This window comes from Thunnus maccoyii, chromosome 2, assembly GCF_910596095.1.
Source record: "Thunnus maccoyii chromosome 2, fThuMac1.1, whole genome shotgun sequence".
In the NCBI taxonomy this organism is placed as follows: Eukaryota; Metazoa; Chordata; class Actinopteri; order Scombriformes; family Scombridae; genus Thunnus; species Thunnus maccoyii.
Window position 1 is genome coordinate 8,786,370 of NC_056534.1, and position 24,172 is coordinate 8,810,541.

The window sequence follows — 24,172 nt, forward strand, 5'->3', positions numbered from 1 at the left end:
AGTGCTTCTTTCTAGGGCCGTAGAAACCATAGAGGAAACTGACGCCATATCCTCTGTATTTTAGGAGATTTTGCAACCAGTCATAGTGTGTTTACATGCACATTTGTATCCCAGTTTTATCCTGGTTGTGACCATATTCCAGGATATGGAATTTACAATTTCCCTGTTTACATGGTTGTAACAGTATCCTGGTTTCCGCCTGCAGGTGTGTTTTTATCTCTTAACGTCTCAGCCACTTATCTCTGCACCCGGCTGAGTTTCCTCAACAACTGAGAATGAACACAGTTTAGTTTCTGGCTGTCTGGACTTCTCCATCTGATCACCAGCAATGCAACCACACATTTCACAATCTACGTTACCTAGGTCAGACTTTCCCTTTCAGTGTGTCAATCATCATTACATCATTTATCTTCATATTTCTTTGTATTGCTGAGTTTATGATGCACCCATGACATGGTAGAAAATGTTCAGGAACCTGGACATGGGTTTACAAACAACAGTATCCTGGTTTCTGGTACCCCAGCTAGCATACCCTGGTTTCTGAAACCAGGATATGCTGGCTGGTTGGATACTTCAAAGACCTGATACCGCCAGGATGTAATCAGTGACTACATCAACTTTTGTTTTGAAATTTGGGCCTTGGCTCCAATATATCATCTGACTGGGTTGTATACGACCTTATATAACCATAATATAATCATGTCTTTTTCATTTTATTGTTTTATTTCATGACCTCAATATTTCTAAAATCCTGGCTACGGCTTTTGTTTTTCCCCACGCTGATGACGGAGACAACTGACAATTTATTTTATTTATAACTGCACAGAAATAACATCGTAAAAGTCTTGCAGTAACGCCTTAATAAATCAATACAGGATTTTTATGGTGTCAGTTGTAATTTATAAATGGGCAAATACTTCCTTATGAAACTATAGCTGTAAGCTAACTCTGGTGCAACACATCAAATGGTAACATTAATGTTTAAAGGGTGGGTTCGCAATTTTTCAAGAACAACAGTCAGGAGCTCATATGAACAGTGAAAGAGGTTGTGCTCTCTGTAATCATTCCTCCTGCTAATACTGACCATTAAAAGATCCCCTTTCAAACACACTTACAATGTAAGTGATGGGGCACCAGTATCAGAATCATGATCTGTTTATTAGCCAACTATGCAAGTATACAAAGCATTTGTCTTGGCGCTTGCTATAGTGAAAAGTAGCGGCGCACACAGCTCCAAATCTTGAGCAAAGTATCGGGTGCATGGTTGTAGCAAGGAAATAAGAAGCCTCACGCTGCTTCCTGTCTGTCAGGACGTTAATGATCCATAGACAGAACGAACAGCAAGAATTATTACAGCAAGAAAAACCTGATTCAGTGTTCATTTGGGTACCTGACTATTGTTTTAAGACAGACATGGAAAATTGTGAGCCTGTCCTTTAATATTGTAAATGGTCTCTTATAAATAGCATTAAATAAATAAATAAATAATAATGTCTTACCCACCTCAGTATACAGGAAAATAACCTTAACCTCCGGCTAACCTTGAGCATCAATAGTTCACTTTCTCTTACAATCAAAAATCACACCAACTAGCCCTTGACTGTCAATCACTCTCGGTTCACTCTGTCATTGGTTGTTCCGCCTCGCAGTCAGCCAACAGGGGGGCAGCTGGGGGGCGGATACAGAGATCTCAGGTTGGCAGAGGCAACATACCGCCAGAGCTTTCACCCGCTCCTTTGTGAGAGAGGCAGCAGCAGCAGCAGCAGCAACAGTGTGCCGCACCCTTCTGCTCCTCCTGGGACTCACAGCGCGGATCACTGCGCACAGGTAACCACAGCTCAAACTCCCGGAAGCGACGGAAAAGTCAACACAGGTGGTGGAGACTTCTGCTATCAACCAAGTTTGTGGGACGAATTAAGAAAAAAAAGAAAAGAAAAAGAAAAGCTGGAATGGAGCATCGCTAGAGAGAGAGGAAAAAACATTTTTACTTTTATCTCTGTCGCGTTTTTTCAACTCCCGCTCAGAGCGCGTTGAAAGGTGACCTCAGGTGCGGCCGCGCACTATTTCTCAACTCGACGATTTACTTGATAAACGAGTTCAGGAAACAATAAAAGGTAAGTACAGTTTTTTTTTCTCTCATGTGTTTTAGTTCTTTTTTGTGTTAAGCCAGTGAGTTTGAAATGTGTGCAGTTGGGATAAAGACAGAGTGGCGGTGGGGTTTTTTTTGTGTTTTGTTTTTTTTTGTTCCTCTGCCGGGAGGTGCTAGGGCATCTGCACTGTGTCAGAGTGTCGTGGAGGTAGTCTGGAGTTCATTATAGCCTGAACATCCTCAACACTGTCAGTTGGACCATGCCCTTTCTGAGAAATGTGTAATGCAACCATGCAACTTTTGTCCTGCCTTCTAAGGAGGGTTTTCTTTCAACCATGCAAGATAAAATATACACATTTAATTTCTTGTATCTTCGTTTTGAAGATTACTGCAGAAACGACCCTACATTAGGCAGCACTAAGACGGTATAACAAAGATCATGCATGAGTCCAGTTTTTGAGCAAAACAGGCAGATAACATGATAAGCTGTTATGGTTCTCATTTTACAGTACAGCTGTTGGCAGCTTTAGTAGAACCTGCACAGTACAGCAGCAGCCCTGCAATAAATCCTGTCTTTGTGAAGGTTGTACTGTGCTGTTGGTGTGTTTACTTAACTCTGTCTGGTTTCTGAAGCTGTAAATAGTACTAATGTGGTATTGGATTGCGGTAAATTAAAAGGTGTTGGGGTGCGACGGAGCATTTTTCATTATCGATCAATTTGCCAATTATTCTACTGATTAATAGTTTTGTCTATAAAATGTCTTGTAGTGTAATGTAATGTCTTAGAGCTCAAGGCTGTGTCTACAAATTTCTTGTTTTGTCTGATCAACAGTTCAAAATCCAAATATATTCAGTTTACTATCATGTATGACACATAAAAGTTTCAAATCCTCACATTTGAGAAGCTTCAACCAGCAAACATTCAGCATTTATCCTTAAAAAAAATCAAGTCTAAAACAATCATTCAGTTATTAAAGTAGTTGCTGATTTATCTTTTTTTGATTGGCTAATTAGTAGATTCATTTATTTGAACGTTTAAACATCATTAAATCATGAACCATAGCCAATCACATCCAGAGCCCAAGGTGACCTCTTCAAATTGCTTTTTTTTGTCGGACCAATAGTTTAAAACATGAAGGTATTCAGCAATAGCAGCAAATCTTCACATGTGAGAGGCTGGGACCAGTAAATGTTGAGTTCAACAATTGTGTATATATTATTATATGTTTTATATAATCCAAAATGTGGCAGCAGCACCCATTCACAAACCACCAGTTTCCACATCTTGGCACACGTGTCTGGCAAGGGCGCAGGAAGTAGAGGGTGGCACCAGAAGTAGGGGTTCCCCCACTTATCCCTCCTCCCACATTCTTTTCAAGTGGTAAAACACTCTATCCTCGCAAATGCCCCTATTTTGCATCATTTACGGTAAAAAGATGTGTCAGTCATTCCTAAGACATGACGTAAAATAAAGCAGACAAACATAAAATGAGAATAATATTTAAATCCAATCAAAGAGGACATTGTCACACATATCTGATGCATACAGTGCACATTGCAACCAATACAAATGCTGTGTGTTGTATTGTTCAAGTCCGTTTATGATTTATACAGCACATTTCATGTGACGGGGGTAGACTCAATTTGCTTCAAGATAAAAAGCAAAAAAAATAGGTAAAGATCATACATGGCAGAAACATATAATATAAGAAGGTATTACAATAAAAAAGGGAATGAGATAAGAATGTATCATTATTATTATTATTATAAAGGGAATAATACTGATTCTAGAATAAAAGTTTTACCTGTTAACCCCGTGCTTTAAAACTAACTAAAAGCTTTCTAAACATATTTTTTTAGTCTGCTTTTAAAAGAAGACACAGTTGTAGCAGACCTTGGTTCATTTGGTAGAGAAAGTTGGATCATAATGACTCAAAGCATCATACAACTGATTCATAATTTATTCTAGATGTAGTGAGATGACCTTTGTTTGATGATCTCAGGGATCTGCCCGGTGACTCAGCTAAGAGCGAAACCATTAGTAGACTTAGAAATACTTCTTATTGTTTTTAAATCAATTCTCTGTTTTACTGTGAGCCAGTGAAGAGAAGTTAAAACAAGAGTGATGTGTTCAGACCTTCTGGTTTTAGTTAATACTCTGGCTGCATCGTTCTGAACGAGCCTATTTATTTATTTAACACCTGCTTTGTCAGTCAGGCAAAAAGTGCATGACGGTAATCTAGTGGACTGGAAATAAACCAGCTTTCCAGAGTCTGACAGACTGTGACAGGAAGCATCTTACTTCAGATACACTTCAGAGGTGATAAAAGGCAGGAGGTATCTGATACGTGCTCCTGGAAGTTGAGATCAGCATCCAAATTCACAGCCAAGCTTTTTGACGCGCTCATAAGGTTTTACTAACAGGGGAGATAACAAAGAGTGAATCTGGTGCCTCAAAGCTTTTAGACCTACTAAAACAATCTCTGTTTTTGTGCAAAGCGTTTCCTTTTCGAGTGAAGGTGCTCCCGAAGTTTATCTAGGCTGTCGTAGGCTATGAGTGACATTTTCACAACAGCACGGCAGCTTACATCACAAACACAGCGTTAACATTCCTAACGCCTGCTTGCTGTTACTCAGCCGCAGAAGTGTGTGACTGTCCTGTAGACTCATAGTTTTGGGTAATTGAACAAAATAGCTTCTGTCCCACAAGCATGAGTTAGCTGCTTTGTATTATTATCATATTATATTAATGATACCGCCACCCGGTGGTGCAAGCAAGCTATAGTTACTCCGCAAGAGTTTAGTGAGAGTCTCTGATCTATCTACCGCAACACACACATACATATATATATATATATATACATCTACACACACACTTTTTGGCTCCCACACTTCTGAGATGAATCGGGCGCGCCTGGTGTCTGCTGAGATTTGTAATCTTGTTGACTCCTTCTTTGATGAGATGGTATCTGGTTCTGGGATGTCTGCTTGTGTTTAAACATTGAAAGCTTCTTTGGTTAAATGAACAACTTTTTTTTTGTTGTTGTAAAAAACACGTTTATATTCCTCAAAGTAAGATAGAAAAAGAATTATTTTAGTATCGTACTGAGAAATTTTAAAATAATCATCTGAAATCAGCGACTACTATAGCGTCAAAAAGTACCATTCAACTTAATTTTTGCTGACACGGTATCAATAATAACAGAACATTATAAGCGTCTTAAATCGGGCTACAAGTCACAATTATTTTTGGTATTGATTTGTCTGTATATTTTGTTTGGGAAATAGTTGCCCAAAACTCGAAGATATTTAATTTTAGATGATATAAAACATATAAAAAGCAGCAAATCATCTTATTTAAGAAGCTTGAACTGGTGAATATTTGGGATAATTGACTTCACCAATCCTCAATTTTAAAAATTGTTGATTAAATCTTACTTAATCGTGTAATTGTTTCGGCACTATTCACAAACATCGCTTTGCCTGTACTGGATGCTGGTGGATGATCTGGGAGTTAATATCATATTTCATGTTTTAAACAGTTGGCTGTGCTGTTGATTTATAGCTCATAACGTCAACAGTTGATAAGTTCTGTCAAAAGAGATAGAAAAGGTCATTCGGGGGTGAGGGGAAGTATTGATGACATAAAACTGAAACAGTCTTATCAAATTAACATCAGATCACCCTGCAGCAAACACTGATGGTGTCAATATAACCAGCACTTCAAAAACAGTCTGCTGCAGGGATGTGTTTCTCAGAGATCAGATATAACTGTATTTATTTATTTATTTAAATACATAATCCTAAAACACAGACTGCAGCTTCGGAGCTCTTGTAGAATGATATTTAGCCCTTTTTTAATTCATTTCTTCCAGCTTCTCTAAAGGCTTTGATAGGGAGAAATTAATTTAAAATAGTCACTAATTACAGAACTTCAGATGCATAGTAACAAATCATGATTGTGTTTTTCATCAAAATGTATTCTTACAGTTTAAGAAAAGATTCCACAGGAAATGTGTAGTTTCCTCTGTAGTTTTTGTGCAATAGGCTGGTGTATCAACCATATTGGTTTTCTTGTGTTATATGGGAGGGAAAGTGCCCGTGCAAGTGTCTGTGTGATTAAATGGCTAAAGGTAATCATTATGCAGACGACACCAGGTCAGTCCCAGCGTTTACATGTGTGTACTTCACGGCTGGATGGACACGCTTCAAATCAGGCAGTTAATGTGAACAAACACATCCAGAGAGAGAGTGCTTCCGAGGAGGTGAGCAGAATTTCCATTTTTACCTGGATTTAGGCTGTTCAAACAGAACCGAGTGTCTGTCACACACTGCAGCTGCCTCTGTTGCAGTGTGTGTGTGTGTGTCCGTGTCTGTGTGTGTGTGTGTGTGTGTGGTGTAAATCTTTCCTATTGCAAAGAAGTGCTGTCTCAAGTTGATGTGCCAAGGCTCTTCCCTCAGTGAGAGAGAGAGAGAGAGGGGAGGAGGGAGAAGAGACTCGGGTGTGGCTGCTCTGGTAATGACTGGTTTGCATTCAAACTGGTGTTTACTGATTCAGCCCAGTCACACACAAACACAGATATATCATACATGAACACACAGTCATGCAAATGCCAGTCCCACAGAGACACACAGAGTGGAAGAGTCAGTTAGGAACACTTAGTATCCAGCATCAAAGAAGGCAAAACACACTTATACACATTAAGAGCAAGTTTAGGGATTTGTCCAAAGCTTTAATGAGCTATGCTGGAAATGCTGTAATTTCCTGCTGTTAACTCTGATACTGACTTTTTGCATATCTTTTTAAAATCTAAATCATGTTTTATTTGTTTTATTGGGAATTCACTATTAGCTCTGCATCATTAAACAAAAACACTAAAAGCCCTTTATAACTGCGGCCCATTTACCAGTCAATGAACCATCCTGAGTAGGTTTAAAGGAATAGTTTGACATTTTGGGTAACGTTAGCTTAGCACAAGGACTGGGAACAGAGAAACAGCTAAACTGGCTTCGTCAAACGGTAACAAAAAAAAAAGGTACCTCCATGGTAAATGGTATCAAAAAAATCTTGTTTGATCCACACAAAAATGGAAGTGTAAAAATGTCAGTGCTCTGCTTTTGCAGGGGTTATGTGCCAGACTCCTTGAAATAAAGTGCTCAAAGCCAAAGTCATTTTTACACTTTGTGTGTGTGTTTAATGCATTAAAAAAAGACAAAACATGTTAATTGGTGAGCTTTAGAGGTGCTGAAAGGCAGATTTTGTTACTTTTGGACAGAGCCAGGCTAGCTGTTTTAAGTCTTTATGCTAAGTTAGCTGGCTGCTGGCTGTGTAGCTTCATCTCATATATGAGAGTGGTATCAATCTTCTCAACTAACTTTCCTCTAGAAAGTGATAAGCATATTTCCCATCTTTTTGACCCTATTTAAGTCATGAATAACTTAATGTTTAAGAACCAAAACTTTTAGCTTAATGTTTTCAGTGAGACATTTATTAAGTCCTTGGCTAAGACCTACATTAATTAGCCTAAGATAGGTGGATTTTTTTACATTTGGACAGAGCCACACTGGCTGTTTCCAGCCTTTATGCTAAGCTAAGTTAACCAGCTGCTGGCTTCAGCTATATTTACTGTGCAAAAAAAACTTATTTCCCAAAATCTTGAAATATCCTGTTAAGCACCATTTTGTCTGGAAACCTTATGATTGTAAGTCCAATATTTCCTCCCCTTTGAGTTCTGTTTTGCTCTCCACTAACACTTGAGAAAAATGTCCACTCAGACGCTGAATGCTCCACTTTGTGCACTAGCTTTGTCGCTTTGCCTGTGTCCTCTCTGGTGCTGAGCAGGCAGTGTACATTTGGTTTACAGTTGTTTTTTAGCTGAAACCAGCTAACCGCTGCTGCTGAAAACAGGTGTGATGAGAGCAGGTCTTCTATAGCATTTAAGCTGTCAATTTTATTGTGGTAATTCCACATCCTGTTATTGCAGCTGTGTTAACCACAATGTCATTGTCTGGTTTCATCTGTTTCAGTCCCGTTCTCCGTTGTATCTTTTCACTTTTTGAGCAGCAGTGAACTCATAAAAAATGGCTTCAGTCTTGATCTTTTATATGTACTGAAGTAAGGCAGTTAGGAGTTAGCTGCACTGAGAAAGAGCTTTGTTGTTCTGTGACCTTTAGCACAAACGTTACACAGATTCAAATTCACTTGACTGCTTTGCTTGTCTGTTTGCTACTACACTGCAGAAGACGATCAAAGACTGTGCAGAGTTTCCTATACATTGATTTATTTGCGGCGGCCGCCACGTATTGATTTTCTATTTTTGGAGCTCCCTTCCACTGTGACTGTCTTTCTCTCTCACACAAACACATGACAAAGGACCTGTCTGTGAATAGCATGATATTACACACTCTGGTACAATAGGTTGCAGCATGCACCTTTTTTAATGTTGGTTCATAGTCCAACAGTAAAACTGAAGAGGAGGAGAAGGGGTTTATATGTGCTTTTCATTAATCTAACATGTCTCCTCGCTTCCCTCACTCGCGTCTGTTCCTCGCGTCTTAGCTCTCAATATGTAGAAATTATAAGTAACAGATTTTAAACTCTAAAGTCTAAGCTCAGTTAACAATTTAAACTGTCACTTAATCATTTCTACATAGTGATAGCTGGAAGGAAAACACTGTTTTATTATTTGATTATAGATCTATAGCGGCGTCTGTCTGTCACAGAATAAGACACGAATAGATCATTTAAATCTGTTAATTACTGAAAGAACAGAACTGACAAAAAAGGAGCAATAAAAACAGCTGTAGCCTGCAGAATATGTTTAAATAAAGTATTGCGTATTTAGTTTGTGAAAGTCTGACGTCCTTTTCAGGTTCAGGATGATTTTATAGGAGACATATTATATGATATTATATTTTCCTGAAGGAGCTGAGACGTACTTGAAATGGAAAAGAGAAAAGAAAAGAGTGTGTTTTTTTTGTGATGGATTCATGATGATTCAGTAATTCTTATTACTACCTTTTAGCCTCCAGACACACCCTGAAACACAAATATTGTACAGTCAACACTTGATTGATGAAGCACACACTGTTCAACCACAACACACACAAAAGAGAGAGATAAATATCTTTTTCAAAGTTTCTCAATACTAACTGATCCTTACTTTCATGAATATACATGTTTATCATATTGCAAACAAACAGTTTTAACAGAAATAAATTGTTATGTGGACTTGATAAAATCTTTATTTATATCAGGAGCTGTCAGTTGATCCTGACTTTGTCATTGCACGTTTTTCAGGTGGGAAAAAAAGCTCTGACGTTAACGAATCTGTCATCAAACCTGTTATCTCTCCTCACTCTTTCATTAGAAAAGACCAATTGGAAACATACAGCAGGCATATAGCAGGCTTCTCATGTTTAATGATGGCAGATTAGATCAGATTTAGCTAATTAACATTAATTCTGTTGAAAAGTTTGGGTGCTTTCTGGTTAATTTGCCATTTTAGGGAGGTATTTTGTGTTAGACTATTTTTTGACTGGTGTTGATGAAGTCCCTGTCGATGTGTTTCACCTTATCTTAACCTGCACCCAACATAGTCTCAACCTCGACCATTTATCTCTGCTGCACCTAATCACAACCAAGACCTAAGCCTTAACTCCAACTGTGGAGGAGGCGCTACATAAAACACAGTCCTAACAGGAGGAAAACACTATTCGAGGGAGGAACGGACTTCGTCACAAGACCTGGTCTAGTAACTTCCTGGTTGCCTGGCAACTGCTCAGAGCTGTTTTAACACTTTGGCTTTTGTACAAATTAAACAAAAGAGATATAGCTATTGATTAGCTCGCTTTAGAGGTGCTGGGAGGCAGATTTTGCTCAGGAGAGAGACAGGTTAGCTTTTTCCCAGTTTCCAAGATAAACCCACTGCTGGCTCTAGCTAAATATTTACTGTACAAAGGTGAGAGTGGTTTCTTCTCATCTAACTCAAGAAAGCAAATATGCATATTTCCCAAAATGTCAATCTATTCGTTTTAAGCAAAAAAAAATCCCAATGAGTCCTATGAGATTTTAGATTTGTGAAAGAGAGTACTGGTACCAGACCAGTACTCACTGTAACTGATGTACTGGGAGAGAAAAGGTATGATTGTGTTTCCCTTTAGTGTGTTGAGATTTGCAGCATGAAGAACTGCAAAGCTGAGGCATAATACTCATGAAAGACAGAAGAAACGTTAGACTTTTTATTTGTGTTCTTAAGCTGTCATTTAAATTCATTTAACCGGAGAAACAGAGATATAAAGATAATTGGAAAAGTGACATAAACTGTAAAGCAGTAAAAAAAAAGAGTTCACAGGTTTTTCCTGATGTAGGAAATAGAGCGACTGTGTGTGCGTGCAGCAGTGGTCTGAAAGATTTAAGGTCAGAGGTCGACTGTAGTGGTTGTGCTTGATTGACAGCTTGTGTTTCCGATAGAGACAGGCGTTGAAAAGAAATAGAGAGAAAAAAAGAAAAGGTTTCACTTCCTCGCTGAACAATGTCCGCAAGTTGCCATCTATGTAGTATTCAGACGGTTTCACAAACGCACATTACTGCGTAACACTCCGCCGTACTTCTGTTCAACTTTCCTCAATCGTCTCACATTGTTGCCTGAATCATATCCTTTCTTTTGAGGTGAGTCTCCTCCATCATTTCATTCTCAAGCCTCTAAAGTTCTCACTCTCCCACATTTTTCTGTTTTTGATTTGGCATCGCTCTCCACACACCCTTGGTAGGAGAGTGGGTCACAGAGGCTCCCTCCCTGTGTGTGTGTGTGTGTGTGTGTGTGTGTGTGTGTGTGTGTGTGTGTGTGTGTGTGGCGCATGTTTGGATTGAGATTGGGTTACATAGCTGGATTGTGTAATTGTGAGGTGTGTCTCCGCTGTAGGGAGCTGCTCTGCTCTTTCCATTGTTGAGAGAGTTGAACTTGGAGTCGACAGTACAGTGCGCGTCGCCGTGCCGTGCTGGCTTTCACAGGAAAAAGGAGAATGTGTGAGGGCAGCGTTGTTTGACTCAAAACGCGCCATGCAGCATGTACAAGTTTACTGTAAATAGAGGAATGAAGCTCGTTGTTTCCGCATCTTGAAATGAAAGTTGCTCTGAGTTGCGGTTTGGTCATGATTATATCTTCACTGTCATAACACCTCACATGTTCCTGTTTTGACTTGTATGTTTAGGTTAAAGTTGATCATTGGGTTTAGTAGTAGTAGTAGATTGTAGTAATGGCTGCTGTTGCTGCTAACCAAGATTTTCTGGTTTAAGATGGAAATTCTTTAACATGTCAGTTTTGTAAGTTAAATACATTATGTTTCTCTGTTTTGCATACATATTTTTTCAAAAACAACAACAAAAAACTGTAAAAACATCTTCAGCAGGCTGCATTTACTTATATTATTATGTAGTCTTCAGACCATTGAGGTGCGACTGAGTTCACTCAGTTCAGTGTTAAAACAGATGACACATCTTTTCTCAGCAACAACTTACTTTACTGACAATGAAAGAAGTCAGCAGAATGTTTTTCCATTATTGATTAATCTACATCTGTTTTCCATATGAATCATTTGGTCAATTAAACACAAAACAGTGAAAAAGTCACAATTTCCCGGATGATCTGATTCAAATGTCTAGTTTTGTCTGACCAAAGATATTCAATTATGATGTAAGATGAGACAAAGCAGCAAGTTCTCCCACTTGAGATGGAATCATTAAATGTTTGGCATTTTTCTTTGAGAAATAACTTTTGACAATCAATCGAACATCAAAATGTTTAAAGATTAATTTTCTGTCAGCATATCAATCAAATAATTATCAGTTCTAATCAACTTTCAGCAGAATTATGTTGTGATTTAGCAAATTTTACTATCTAACAAAGTTTTTCACATATGAACAGTAATTTGTTCCTGAAGGCTGGGAAACGGCTCATTGCTTTGACCATTAATTTAGAAAAAAAAAAAAATTGCATGCATTTTGCTAATCAGTATATATCGATCGACATTACCTCTCAGATGGTTTGATGTTCACTAGTGTCTTTTGTTTCTACTGATGGGACAATAATAGATGAAAGTGACGGCATTTTGCTAGAAACTGAAGTTAGTTGCTCGACATGACATTCATCTGCAGATATTTTGATAATTGATTAATCGTTTGAGTAATTTTGCAAGTCAAAAGGCCAAACATTCTTTGTTTCCAGCTTCTCACATGTGAGGATTTGCTGCTTTTCTTTAGTTATGTGATTAGTAAACTGGATATCTTTGGGTTTTAACTGTTGGGTGGAAAAAAACAAGCAATTTAAAAATGTCACCTTGTGTTCCTGGATATTGTGTTGGGAATTTTTCATATTTATTAATTCATATTCAGAATTTAAAAAATATTTTGCAAATTAATCGATAATAGAAATAATTGTATGTTGCAGCTTGAGACAAATACCGGTCTACTGGTGAACCTTTGCACGCTCGTTGCAAGGCTTGTGTCTGATACACGTTCGTACTGATTAGTTAATAAGTTTGGCTGGACTGTGGTGGCTTAATTGGTTGGTTGAGTGAAATTAATGTCAATTAGTCGATCAGCAGACAATCTGCAATAATGTTTTCTAAATAATCAATTAATTGTTATAGTCATTTATCATGCAAAAATGCCAAACAGTCACTGGTTCTCACTGAAAAAAAAAAAAGATCAATGTGTAAATCTGTACTGTTGGTTTATAAACTGTTCCTTCAGATTCATAATCTGTGCCCTCAAATTACTAATTAAATTCCAATTTTGAATAGTTCCATATATGAACTGGGCATATATGTGATATATAAGAGCAACACATACGTGTAACAGATGTATATTACATAATTAAAAAATACACACTGTATATGAAAGCATATAAGTAGTAATTTACTGTAAAAATAATCTACCGGTTAATGAATTTAAATTTTAGTCACTGCCATAATTGTTGTAGTTTTAATCAGCTTAAACATATACGATTCACACAATTATGTTCTGAAAATTGCAATTTGCATACATTTATGTTGGTAATATCATAAATTGGATTTAGAGCTGCAAAGATTAGTCGATTAATCAATTGACAGAATATTAGTCCCCAACTATTTTGATACTCAATGAATCATTTTGAGTCTTTTTTTTTTAAGAGAAAATGTCTAAATTCTCTGATTCCAGCTTCTCAAATGTGAATATTTTCTGGTTATTTAGTCTTTTATGGGTCGTGGACTATAGTTTGGGACAAAAAGACATTTGAGGACGTCACTTTTGGTTTTGGGAAACTGTGATTGACATTTTTCACCATTTTCTGACATTTTATAGGCCAAACGGCTAATTTATTAATCGAGAAAATAATGGACAGATTAATCAATAATGAAAATAATTTAGTTGTTTGTTGTTTGTTTTAAACATAACGTTCAACAGGGTATTTTAGAAGGGACAAAACGCCTCAGCACATTGATTCATCATGAATAGTTGTTGTTTGTCGTCTTAAAGTAATAATTCATTTCTCCACAGATAGACGTGGATCCAAAGTCCCACACCGCCTCACAGTAAAGGCCTGAAACTTCTAACTGGATCCTTCCAGTCCTCATCTGTGCAGCTGATGGCATGCCGATCTCCAACCCACCAGAGAGGGCGAGTCTGAATGGCACCCTAGTCCTTCCCGTCATCTTCCTGTCTGAAAGGCCGCTCTCTGCTCCAACTTCACCAACTCTTCTCTGATCCCACATCCACCAGACATCTCAACATGGGTGTACAGAATTACAACCCAGACGCATGCTACGACAACCGGACTGTCAAATTTTTCTATGAGGCGAGTGGCAAGAACATCAGCGACCACTGGCGTCGGCGTGACTATGTGATCGTCACTCTGGGCATGACGGTCTGCTTCATTGTCATCTTTTCCAACCTTTTGGTCATAGGGGCCATTTTAAAAAACAGACGCTTTCACTTTCCCATCTATTACCTGTTGGGTAACCTGGCCTTGGCAGACCTCTTCTCAGGTACCAAGTTTATTAATACTTTTGTCATTTTACTTCATGTGCTTCTAGGTTATTATTGTAACTACTAGTACTACAAATTATATAAATATACTATCTAGGTTAAAGGGCAAAATCTCACCTCTAACAGATGAACGATACAGGAAATGTCTTCTGACTGCACTGTGAATCTTTATAGTCGTTTCTTTTTAGTCAGCTTCCTGTCTTTAGGAACAGGGGCTGTTTACAAGGTTAATAATAAAGGTGAGTAAAGGATAGGTTCACAGTTTTTCAAGTCCGTCCTTAAACAATAGTCAAGTGACCTAATTAACACTGGTATATGTTTTTCTTGCTATAATCATTCTTCCTGTTCATACCGGCTATTAAGAGATCCTCTCACACAAGCCTCCTTTTGTGCAAAAATGTATTTAAAAACACATGTCCCTGATTAATTTCAATGGGATCACTGTGTAGAGGGCATGCCAGGCGTTGGCCAATCAAATACCTGCATGCTGACATTTCTCAAAGATTACTTCATAGTATGAATGGAATAATTCTACTGGTTGCCTTGCGATCATTGCAACAGAGAATGCAATTATTGTCTTTTTATTATTGTAAAATGCGGTTTTTATGCTATAGTATTGTAAACTATTGTCTAGTAGTCTAGTGTCTGATGAGCCTTTTAAACTCATTGGTTTATTATTCAACCTGGACTTCCTTGTTTCACTAGTACTAGTTCACTAGTGTTTTTTTTTTTTTGTGCTATTGTTAGTCTGAAAAACTGACACCTATAGCAGTAATCGGAAACAGTAGGCGGTTTACTGTAGTCAACACTGCCAATGTGTGAACCTGCAAAGAAAAGAAAAGTGGTTGTGTGATTTGAGACTTTTCATAAGCTGCCTTTGCCATAAAGGGGTCAGGACCTGCTTCTCTCAAAATAAGGGAAATACATCTATAATGCTGAGGGTTTAATATGTCAGATTTTTGTGCTGGTTTTTAATAAATATTTTCATAAGTACATACCAAATCTTGATTACATTATCACTTGGAGCTTCTGTTTCTGCAGCCATGGCTGTGGGTGCATGTTAATGGCTTTCTCAAAAGTGAAATTAGTGACTAAAAGTGACACTAAAAGCACCACAGATTATTTACCTACTCTTCCAGCTGAGCTTGTACTGATCCCATAGACATTCAGGAGCTGTGCTAAAAATGGCAAATCTCCCAATTCATCATATTCACAATGCATTGCATGCAAAGACTTGAAACAGACATGTCTTGATAGGTAGGACAGCAATCTCTAAAACTCAAACTACTCCTTGAAGGCAGCATAATACATAATATGCATAACGCATCCTGTAGCTTGTTTCTTTGTTTCTAATGTTTCTTTGTAATGAAACCCCAACTTTCCTCTTCCCAGGTGTCTCCTACCTCCACTTGATGTTTCATACTGGTCCCTGGACCATTAAACTGTCCATTAAACAGTGGTTTGTGCGACAGGGGCTGATAGACACCAGCCTGACAGCCTCTGTCCTCAACCTCCTGGCGGTGGCTGTGGAGCGTCACCAAACCATCTTCAACATGCAGCTCCATAGTAAGATGAGCACCCGGCGTGTTTTCATCATCATGCTGTTTATCTGGGTGGTGGCAATAATCATGGGCCTGGTTCCCACCATGGGCTGGCACTGCCTGTGCGACCTGGAAAACTGCTCCACCATGGCGCCGATGTACAGCCGCAGCTACCTGGTGTTCTGGGCCGTCCTCAACCTGTTGACCTTCTCCATCATGTTGGCCGTCTACACCAGGATCTTCCTCTACGTGAGGCACAAGAGTAAGCAGATGTCACAGCACACCACCCAGATGAGACACAGAGAGACGGTGCTCAACCTGATGAAGACTGTCTCCATGATCCTGGGTGAGGCAGCACACTCACTACTACAATAAACTGAACATTTACCCAAAAACTGACATTACAGATCTCTTACCAAGGTCATCTTGGTACTGAAAATGAATTCCTTCAGACTAGATGTCATTTGTAGCCAACCGCTTTATTGCACTTGAAAGTACAAACAGCCTATCACTGTCAGTCAGTGTGTGCTTTTGTCCTTTTTGTGTGGGTTCATTCATAACGCATAAAGACAATTTGTTGCTCCGCCTAGCAGTTTTAAGTACTATAATTAGCCATAAGTGTAGAGAAAACAACTAAAATATCAAAGAAATTGCAGCTGGTGAAGCAAGTGCAGAGGAGGAACAGCTGGTACAGAAAAAAGAGACCAAACCAACAATGAACTGATCTACTTACGAGTATTGTGTGTGTGTGTGTGTGTGTATCTTAAGTCTGAAACATCTTATTATTTTGTGCCATAGATCTCCGTTGTTGCCCAAAAACTATTGACGTAGTTCCGTTTACAGAGCTTCGCTAGCTTGTTGTGCTACATATCACAACCTCTTGACTTTGTACTGAAGTTCTTTGAGAAATTTACAATGTAGTACAAAGTCAAGAGGTTGTGATATGCAGCGCAACAAGCTAGCGAAGCTCTGTAATCAGACCAGCATCCCAGTGCATGCACAGTGGCGTCCACACTTTACACAGAACTACTCTCTGGAGATTGAAAATGCGATCACTGTTATTAGTCTTTGGAGCCATTTCTAAATAAACTAACAAGCCTGTACTCTTTGTGGTGAAGGAACATGTCACCAAGTGCAACGATGTGGCTCATTTATGTGTTTTTAATAGTTTCTGGACAACAACGGAGCTCTGCGGCACAGAGCAATAAGTTATATCAGGCTTTGGCTTTAGATGCGCACACAATACTAGGAAGTAGAATCATTTCATTGTTGGTTTGGCTCTGTACATGAGGTTTGTTGACAATAAGAAAAATATAGAAAATCACCAGCCTTATCCATTAAAATGAGAGTGGTATTTGTTTCAAACTCCAAAACTCAGCTAAAGAAGCAGATTTGAAAAGTGGTTTTCAGTTATATTGTTGCTCAGCGTACAAGAGATACAGGCAGTTCTCAGGGAAATTCTCGCCCAAATCTCCACAGAGTCACTCAGATCTCTCAAATCTATGCACCCTCATAAGCTGTTATGCAGGCTCTTCTCTTAGCTTGTCTGTACACGTTAAACTAGACGCTACTCCCCCCCCTCACCCACACCCACACACACACACATCCCCCTCACTCCTCTCCTCCTCCTGCTGATTCCTCTTGTTTTCTGTTGAACTGGCCGCACACTCTCTCTCTCTCTCTCTCCTCTGCTCTGTTGCCCATCCTCCCCTGCCTCTGCTCTCTCGCATTTTGAACTTTGGATTAAATTCCTCAAGTTTTAAAAACGTTACACGTCTTTCTCCCGTCGCTCAGCAGCCAGTATTCAGCACCTCTGGCATGTGAGGAGGTTCGAGGAAAACCCTGAGCATGCCCTGACAAGGACCTGCATACTTCAGTTACTGTGACAGAAAACAGTCTTCTCTCATGCCCATATGACACACACATGTGTACGTGCATGGGTGTGTATTCTTGTACTTTGTACTGTGTTTATGAGTTTTTGACCTTGAGAGAGAAGACATTCTGGTTTATACTCATGTCTTCACATAGCTATGTGAGGATTAAGACATGTAGTGTAAACACGTGTGACAGTTAAGGTTATGGTCAGGAGCTAGGGAATGCAATTCATATTGTGTGTGTGTGTGTGTGTGTGTGTGTGTGTGTGTGTGTGTGTGTGTGTGTGTGTGTGTGTGTGTGTGTGTTACCATGTCATTTTCACATTTACATCTGTAGCTTGTATGTGTGCATATATTAGTGCTGAACGTGCTGTGAATGTGTGTACAAAATGAATTCCTGAGCTGCCTAATCGAGTATTATGATAATGAAATCTGATAATACAGACTAAACCCAGTGCACATACTGACATGTTATGTATCTGTGTGTGTGTGTGTGTGTGTGTGTGTGTGTGTGTGTGTGTGTGTGTGTGCGCGCGCGCATGCGTGCGTGCGCATTGTCTAGAGAGGAATTTACAGTACATTCCCTTTATCCCTTAGCTACCCCCTACTTCTTCACATTCTTCACCACTGCCTGTCTGCTCATTTTCTTTCCTCTAGTTCCTCCTTCTTTATCTGCCACTTTCCACACCTTTTTTATATTTTTTATTCTCAACGTTATAGCAAATCTGACCTTATGTACCCTTGATCTCCCTCTCCCTCCCCGCCACCACTCTCTCGATTCCTCCCTCTACAGGCTGTTTTGTGATCTGCTGGACGCCCGGCCTGGTCGTGCTGCTGCTCGACGGTCTGGGCTGCGACAAGTGTAAAGTGCTGCGCTACGAGAAGTACTGCCTGGTGCTGGCCGAGTGCAACTCCCTCGTCAACCCCATCATCTACTCTTTCAGGGACAAAGACATGAGGAGGACCTTCAAAGAGATCCTGTGCTTCCTGTGCCGGCGGGGCGGCGACCCCGAAGGCATCTCTGGAGTTCATTTTAACACCCTGGACCACGAGGTACTGTCCGAGAGCAACGGAGCCCATGACAGCAATCACAAACAAAACAACCACTCATACTAAGGACCGTTAGCAGTACAACCTTGAAACCACACTGACTGTAGACTGATTAAATGGTTTGAAAGCTACGCAGTGACAAACTGACAACTTGGACGACTTAACAGCTTAATGTTACATTTGAATGTGGCTCATTATTTTCAGTTTTACTGAATCCAGTTGCAAATTAGATTTAAAAAAATACCATTTGCAATTAAACCGCTCTGTAACCAGGTCTTTTTTTAAATGAATTTTTCCATATGTAAAGGGAATTTGGTTCATAATCAGCTCTGTTTTCTCTCTGATTTCCTCTTCAGTCTCTATTTTACTTTTTATTTCTATTTTTTAGATTTAAAGTCAGCGATGTCTTGCAGAAGGAACTCATCTAAACTCATCTGCTTGTTTTTTTGTTTTTTTTTTTGTGAAAATCCTTAAAAAAAAAACGAAAATGATGAGCCTCACAAATGAAAAAAATGTCCGCACATGTTCGTTATTACCGTGATCTGTCACAAGCAAAACCACCCTTGACATAACAGATTCATCATTAGATACAAATGTGGTGATTCATTATTTGAAAGTTGCCGGTTTGTTTGTGTGGTTTGTGTTCTAATTGCCCGCTTTAACCAAATGTAAACAAAACACGCTTCAGCTTTTTCCGGCCCTCTGTCGGTGCATTAACTCTCAAGTTCAGCAGTATCACTGTGTTTACTGGAGAATATTTAACTGTTAATTAATGTCGCACTTCGTCAGCCTGCAGTTGATACTTATTTGACAGCGCTGCGCGGAGGATGTGGAACTCTGTGCTGCCTAGAAAGCGCTCAGTAGGATTTCTGTAAGCGCTGCCCGTTGCAAAAAGCCGCATCCTCTCCTCACACATGTGGCTACAGCGAATGCAGATCTTGTTAGTCGCTCCATCGAATGCATCGCATCTGCATCTTCCTCTCTCACACTACTAACCACTTAGACTATGTACGTGCCATTTTAACACAACAGTTGTGTACGTGTGCAACTTTCATATGAAAATTTTAAAAAAAACATTTGAATTTATTTATATCCAGTAAATACAAGAAGCGTTCACACACCGAAAACAAGCCAGAATGATCTTTTTTAATTCTGTAGTTTCAGTGAAGGAGAGAAAACTGCACAGATGTTTAGGTCATGTCTTTTTCAGCGCATAATAGTCGTTTAACTCCAGCGTTTACTCTTTTTTTTTTTTAACCTGTTACCATTAATGAGTGTCATCAATTCATAACCAGCAGGTGTGTCAGACGGCTACCTCTGGATAGATAGATGTCTCACTGATAGGTCCGCTTACCGTTACAACATTAAATCTTGTTACTATTGAAGCTGAACGACTATAACACTATTTACTCTCCTGTCCTGAAAAACTAAACAGAAAAAAATAAGTTTGGGTGTGCAAACTCTTTTTGTGCTTGCTGAACTTTAACTGTAGTTACACACACCCAAACACTCTGTTTTTGGTTAAGCATGATGTTTTTTTTTCCCCCCTCTTACTTCATATGTGTGGAATTATATTTGTGTCTCTGTCCTGAGCACAGAAACATATTTTTTTTTTGCCCCCACATAAGTTTTTATTTTGTGGAAAAATGATTTAATTGGAGCAAACAAAAAAATCATTTCTGTTTTGGATCAATTTGTTACATACATCCACAATAGTAGTTTCAACCTGACAGTGTTATAATACACCACAGTTTCAGCCAGAAGTTGTAGCGGGTAATTTCTAATCGGCTGTTTTGTCTCCGGTCCAGTGGTTAGTATGAGTATCTGTCTTGCCTGATAATGTTACACAAAGAAGAATTTGTGTGTTCAAAAAAAAAAAAAAAATCTCAAAATGTGCTGTTGCATGCTCAGAATCGAGACACAAATATAAGCCCGTACATATGAACATTCATCCAGCCAGGATGTCAAACTTTCCATCCGGCAGACTTTTACAAAGACATACAGGAATGACCTCGTTTAAACTCTTAAAAACCTCGTAAACCGAGACCTGAACCGTCACGCTGCCTCGTACTATAAACCAGTTTCTTATTTAGAATTACCCAAATGCCTGGAAATAGCGTCGACTTATCCAATAATTATTTAGTTTCTACTAAGCACAACGTTTGTATGTTCTTCGTGCTGTTTGCGCTAATGTGTGTGTGTGTGTGTGTGTGTGTGTGTGTGTGTGTGTGTGCGTGTGTGTGTGTAGAGTCTTAAACCAGTCCAGATGTGTGCTGGTGGTTAGAGTGGGTCATGCTCCCTGCCATGTTTCCTCTGACGTGTTACTCTGGCATGTGTGTATGTTGGAGGCATGCACTCTGTCATTCTCGCACACGCAGCCTAGTTACTCTGTTATTGCTGCTAGCAGGAAGTGCAGTCTTGAGTGTGTACTTTTGTGTGATGTGGTGTGCGTGTGTGTGCACATGCATATGTGAATGTGTATACTGAGCGACTTTTAGATTAGTTAGTAGGCCAGAGGCGAGGGAAGGCAGACATGAGGTAGTGAGGACATATTTGCATTTTTCCCTCACCTTGTGATTTGATAGTAAAATATCCACTGACTCCCACAATTTAAAGTTAAACATTTATGGATAATAGCAAATCATTACTTATAACTACTTTTAACGGGAATGGCAATACAAGGAGCTATTAAAGGGATAACAGCATGTTCAGATTATATTCTTTGTCTTCAGATTCTTCATATTATAAGCTTACTGTTGTTATTGTTTTGACAGTGCAAAAACATTATTATATTACTCTGGGTTTATTTTTGTACAAACATTGTTACAACTAAAATAAATAAATGCATAAATCTGCCAACATCTGTGATTTGTTTGGTCATGTCTGTCTGCTTTGTCTGCTTCGCTCGCTGTGATAACCGGTGAAATTTACATTTCTGAAAAACACTGTCAGCGGGATAAACATGATTTTCAGTCTCTCAACTCATTTCACTCCTTTTGATAGTTTGGATATGACTAACCCGTTTTCTCCTTCCTTTCACCTTCTCCTGCCTGAACCTAATCCCCCCCCCCCCCCCCCCCCTCCCCCATCCCTCTTCCCCCACCCTCCTGATTCTTTACCTCACTTCAACTCTCCCCACATCTTCTCCTCTGTCTCTCCACCTCTGTCTGTAGAACGATAAGTCTCGTATCGCCGACCCCGTAGAGAGGAGCAACGGGACGCTTCTCACCCGAGCAGGCTCGAAAGACATCCTGCCCTCTTCAGAAAAGTGGAATTAACTCAAACAACGATAAACTTTAAACAGTCACTCAATGATGTGCATAAACACACTTCACTCTGCAGTCTGTTGATGTGTGTATGCAAAGGTAAACATGCCTTAAGACCCTTTTTTTCCCTCAGAGGAGGTGGAAATATTTATTCCTTTTAAAATGTTGGATTTTACCTTTTCTGCAAGCAGACAAGATTCGGCCTGTTGTGTCTCTTAAAGGGATATTTCACATCTTTAGGGAACATGACGGTGGACTTTTCTTCTAAATGGTTAATTTACGCTCCATCATTGACCTTCAGCAGACGTAAGGAGCCAAACCCCCCATTGCTGGACCAGTTACACAACACTGAGGACATTGGAGGGCGAATTTCCTGTTTATACATAAACGATCTGCCAGTTTCACCCAAACAGACGGAGGTGGAAGAGGCAGCGCTAATGGCTGCTGAACAACTGGAACATGCCGACAACTCATGGAAAAAATGACAATGAAAATGTGCGGACAGTCGCGCAGCAGAATAACAGGCCCTGCCTCGAATGTTTTTTTTTTTTTTGTAAAATCCTCATGATGGCTTAATGTATGGAATCACTGTAAATGTGATGTGTCCAAGCTAATCTGCACCTAAGACATGAGTTGCACTCAAAGGCCACTAGAGCTCGATACCACTCTGTACTGTATAAAGGGTTATAAGTTGCAACTAATAAACCTGTTAACGCTTTAATAAATCATTTACATTTTTTATTAGCAATATGTTGGTCGCCAGGTTGTGAAAAATGTAATTTAACCTGCTTTGTGTTTTTTTAATTAGCTCTTTAATTGCTGTAGGAATAATTTGACCACTTACAGAGCTTACATTACTTATTATTCACTGCTGCTGCTTTTTGCTACTCATATGGTCCAACCACCTGTTTTAAGCTCTATTCAGTGATGGTTTTGGCCTCCTGCTTGTGCCATGTAGGTACCTTTTTTGGTTCTAAGTTGTGTTCAATGTTTGGACCCCAATATATCTGCTTGTAGTTCTATTTTTACCCTTTTGTACAACTTACTTTTAATGACTTATCATTAGAAGTAAGATTTGTTGGATTATTTGATTTTAAAGTTATTACCAAATTAATAAGCTGCAGACTTGATGGATTATTGAACTGAAAAACGCCTTTTAATAGAGATTCCCTACATTTGCAACTGCAAATTTAATTGCTTACTGTTAAACTCATGACCTTTTTTATAGGCTCAAAGTAAGAGCTGAATGAAAAGACAAAGCACATTGTGCCGGAGGAGGATAAACTCCAACCAAATACATTTGTTACAACCTGACAACTCAAAAGTTGTTCTCATTAATGGCTCGTTACGAATCTAAAAGCTTAAGTAAACAATTTATTAGCATTTATAAAGCCTTAGGTAGAATTTACACACCTAAAGTATTTATTCTCCATTTGTTCGTTAACATGATTCTGGTTGGATTGTTACACAAATTTTAAATGTAGGATATTTACAGTTTTTACCCTAATATTTCATAATAATCATAAGTGTATGACACAGGTGTCGGTTAACTCTCTGCCCCATTAAAAACTGAGAGGGACACAAATCTCCAGTCCTGCATGACTCACATTTCCGTCATTGTACTTTTTCTCATGAAACCAAAGAGAATATACTGACGAATAACTTTATGATCAAGATCCTGTTTACGTCAGCAGTGTCGGTTAAAAACCCCCCGCTGTGCTTAAAGCTCATTTTTATTTTCAACAGATTTAAGCAGTTTGCTGTGAGCTCCTCCTTAATATTTAATGATTTTTTTTTTTTTTTTTTTTTTTTTTTTTTTGCTCACACTGCCTGATGTAAATTGTCTCTATGAAGGAATGAACAAACAATACTCCTTTGTGAATAGTTTGTGATGTAAAGCTTTATTTATTATCACATTGTGACAGTAGATATAATGTACAGTATTTAGTGCAATTAAGTCATAAAGGGAAATAATTTTTCATTAAGTTAATATCCAGAAATTAATTTTTTTTTTTTTTTTTTTTTTTTTTTAATGCTACCTTTTTGTTAAGCATGACTGAGCGTACAGGACAAGTGTGAGTTAAAGCCGGAGGATAAATATAGTGCAGCTGATTGGTGTTTTGTATTTTGTTGAGTAAAACTGACACTGAGATTTTTAATAGGAAAGAAAATGTAACTTTCAGTTTTCTGTGTCTTGTTTTCAGCCATGATAATCTGCTCTCAGTAACTGACAATGGCGTCATTAAAAACTTTGAAAACATGTATCTCTCTGACTCAAGTGGCCTGTCTGTTGTTCTCTGACATGCTTTCTGCCAAATTCAAGG

At 38.9% G+C, this 24,172-nt stretch overlaps 1 protein-coding gene across 1 annotated transcript; it reads left to right on the forward strand.

Moving 5' to 3' along the window:
* The first annotated feature begins 1,703 nt into the window (after positions 1 to 1,703).
* lpar2b (lysophosphatidic acid receptor 2b) lies at positions 1,704 to 24,112 on the forward strand. The gene is made up of 5 exons (XM_042434642.1): positions 1,704 to 2,114; positions 13,629 to 14,116; positions 15,510 to 16,004; positions 18,326 to 18,585; positions 21,756 to 24,112. Exons 2-5 carry the CDS (start codon positions 13,861 to 13,863, stop codon positions 21,858 to 21,860), a joined length of 1,116 nt encoding a protein of 371 aa, XP_042290576.1. The 5' UTR covers positions 1,704 to 2,114; positions 13,629 to 13,860; the 3' UTR covers positions 21,861 to 24,112.
* The last annotated feature ends 60 nt before the right edge of the window (positions 24,113 to 24,172 follow it).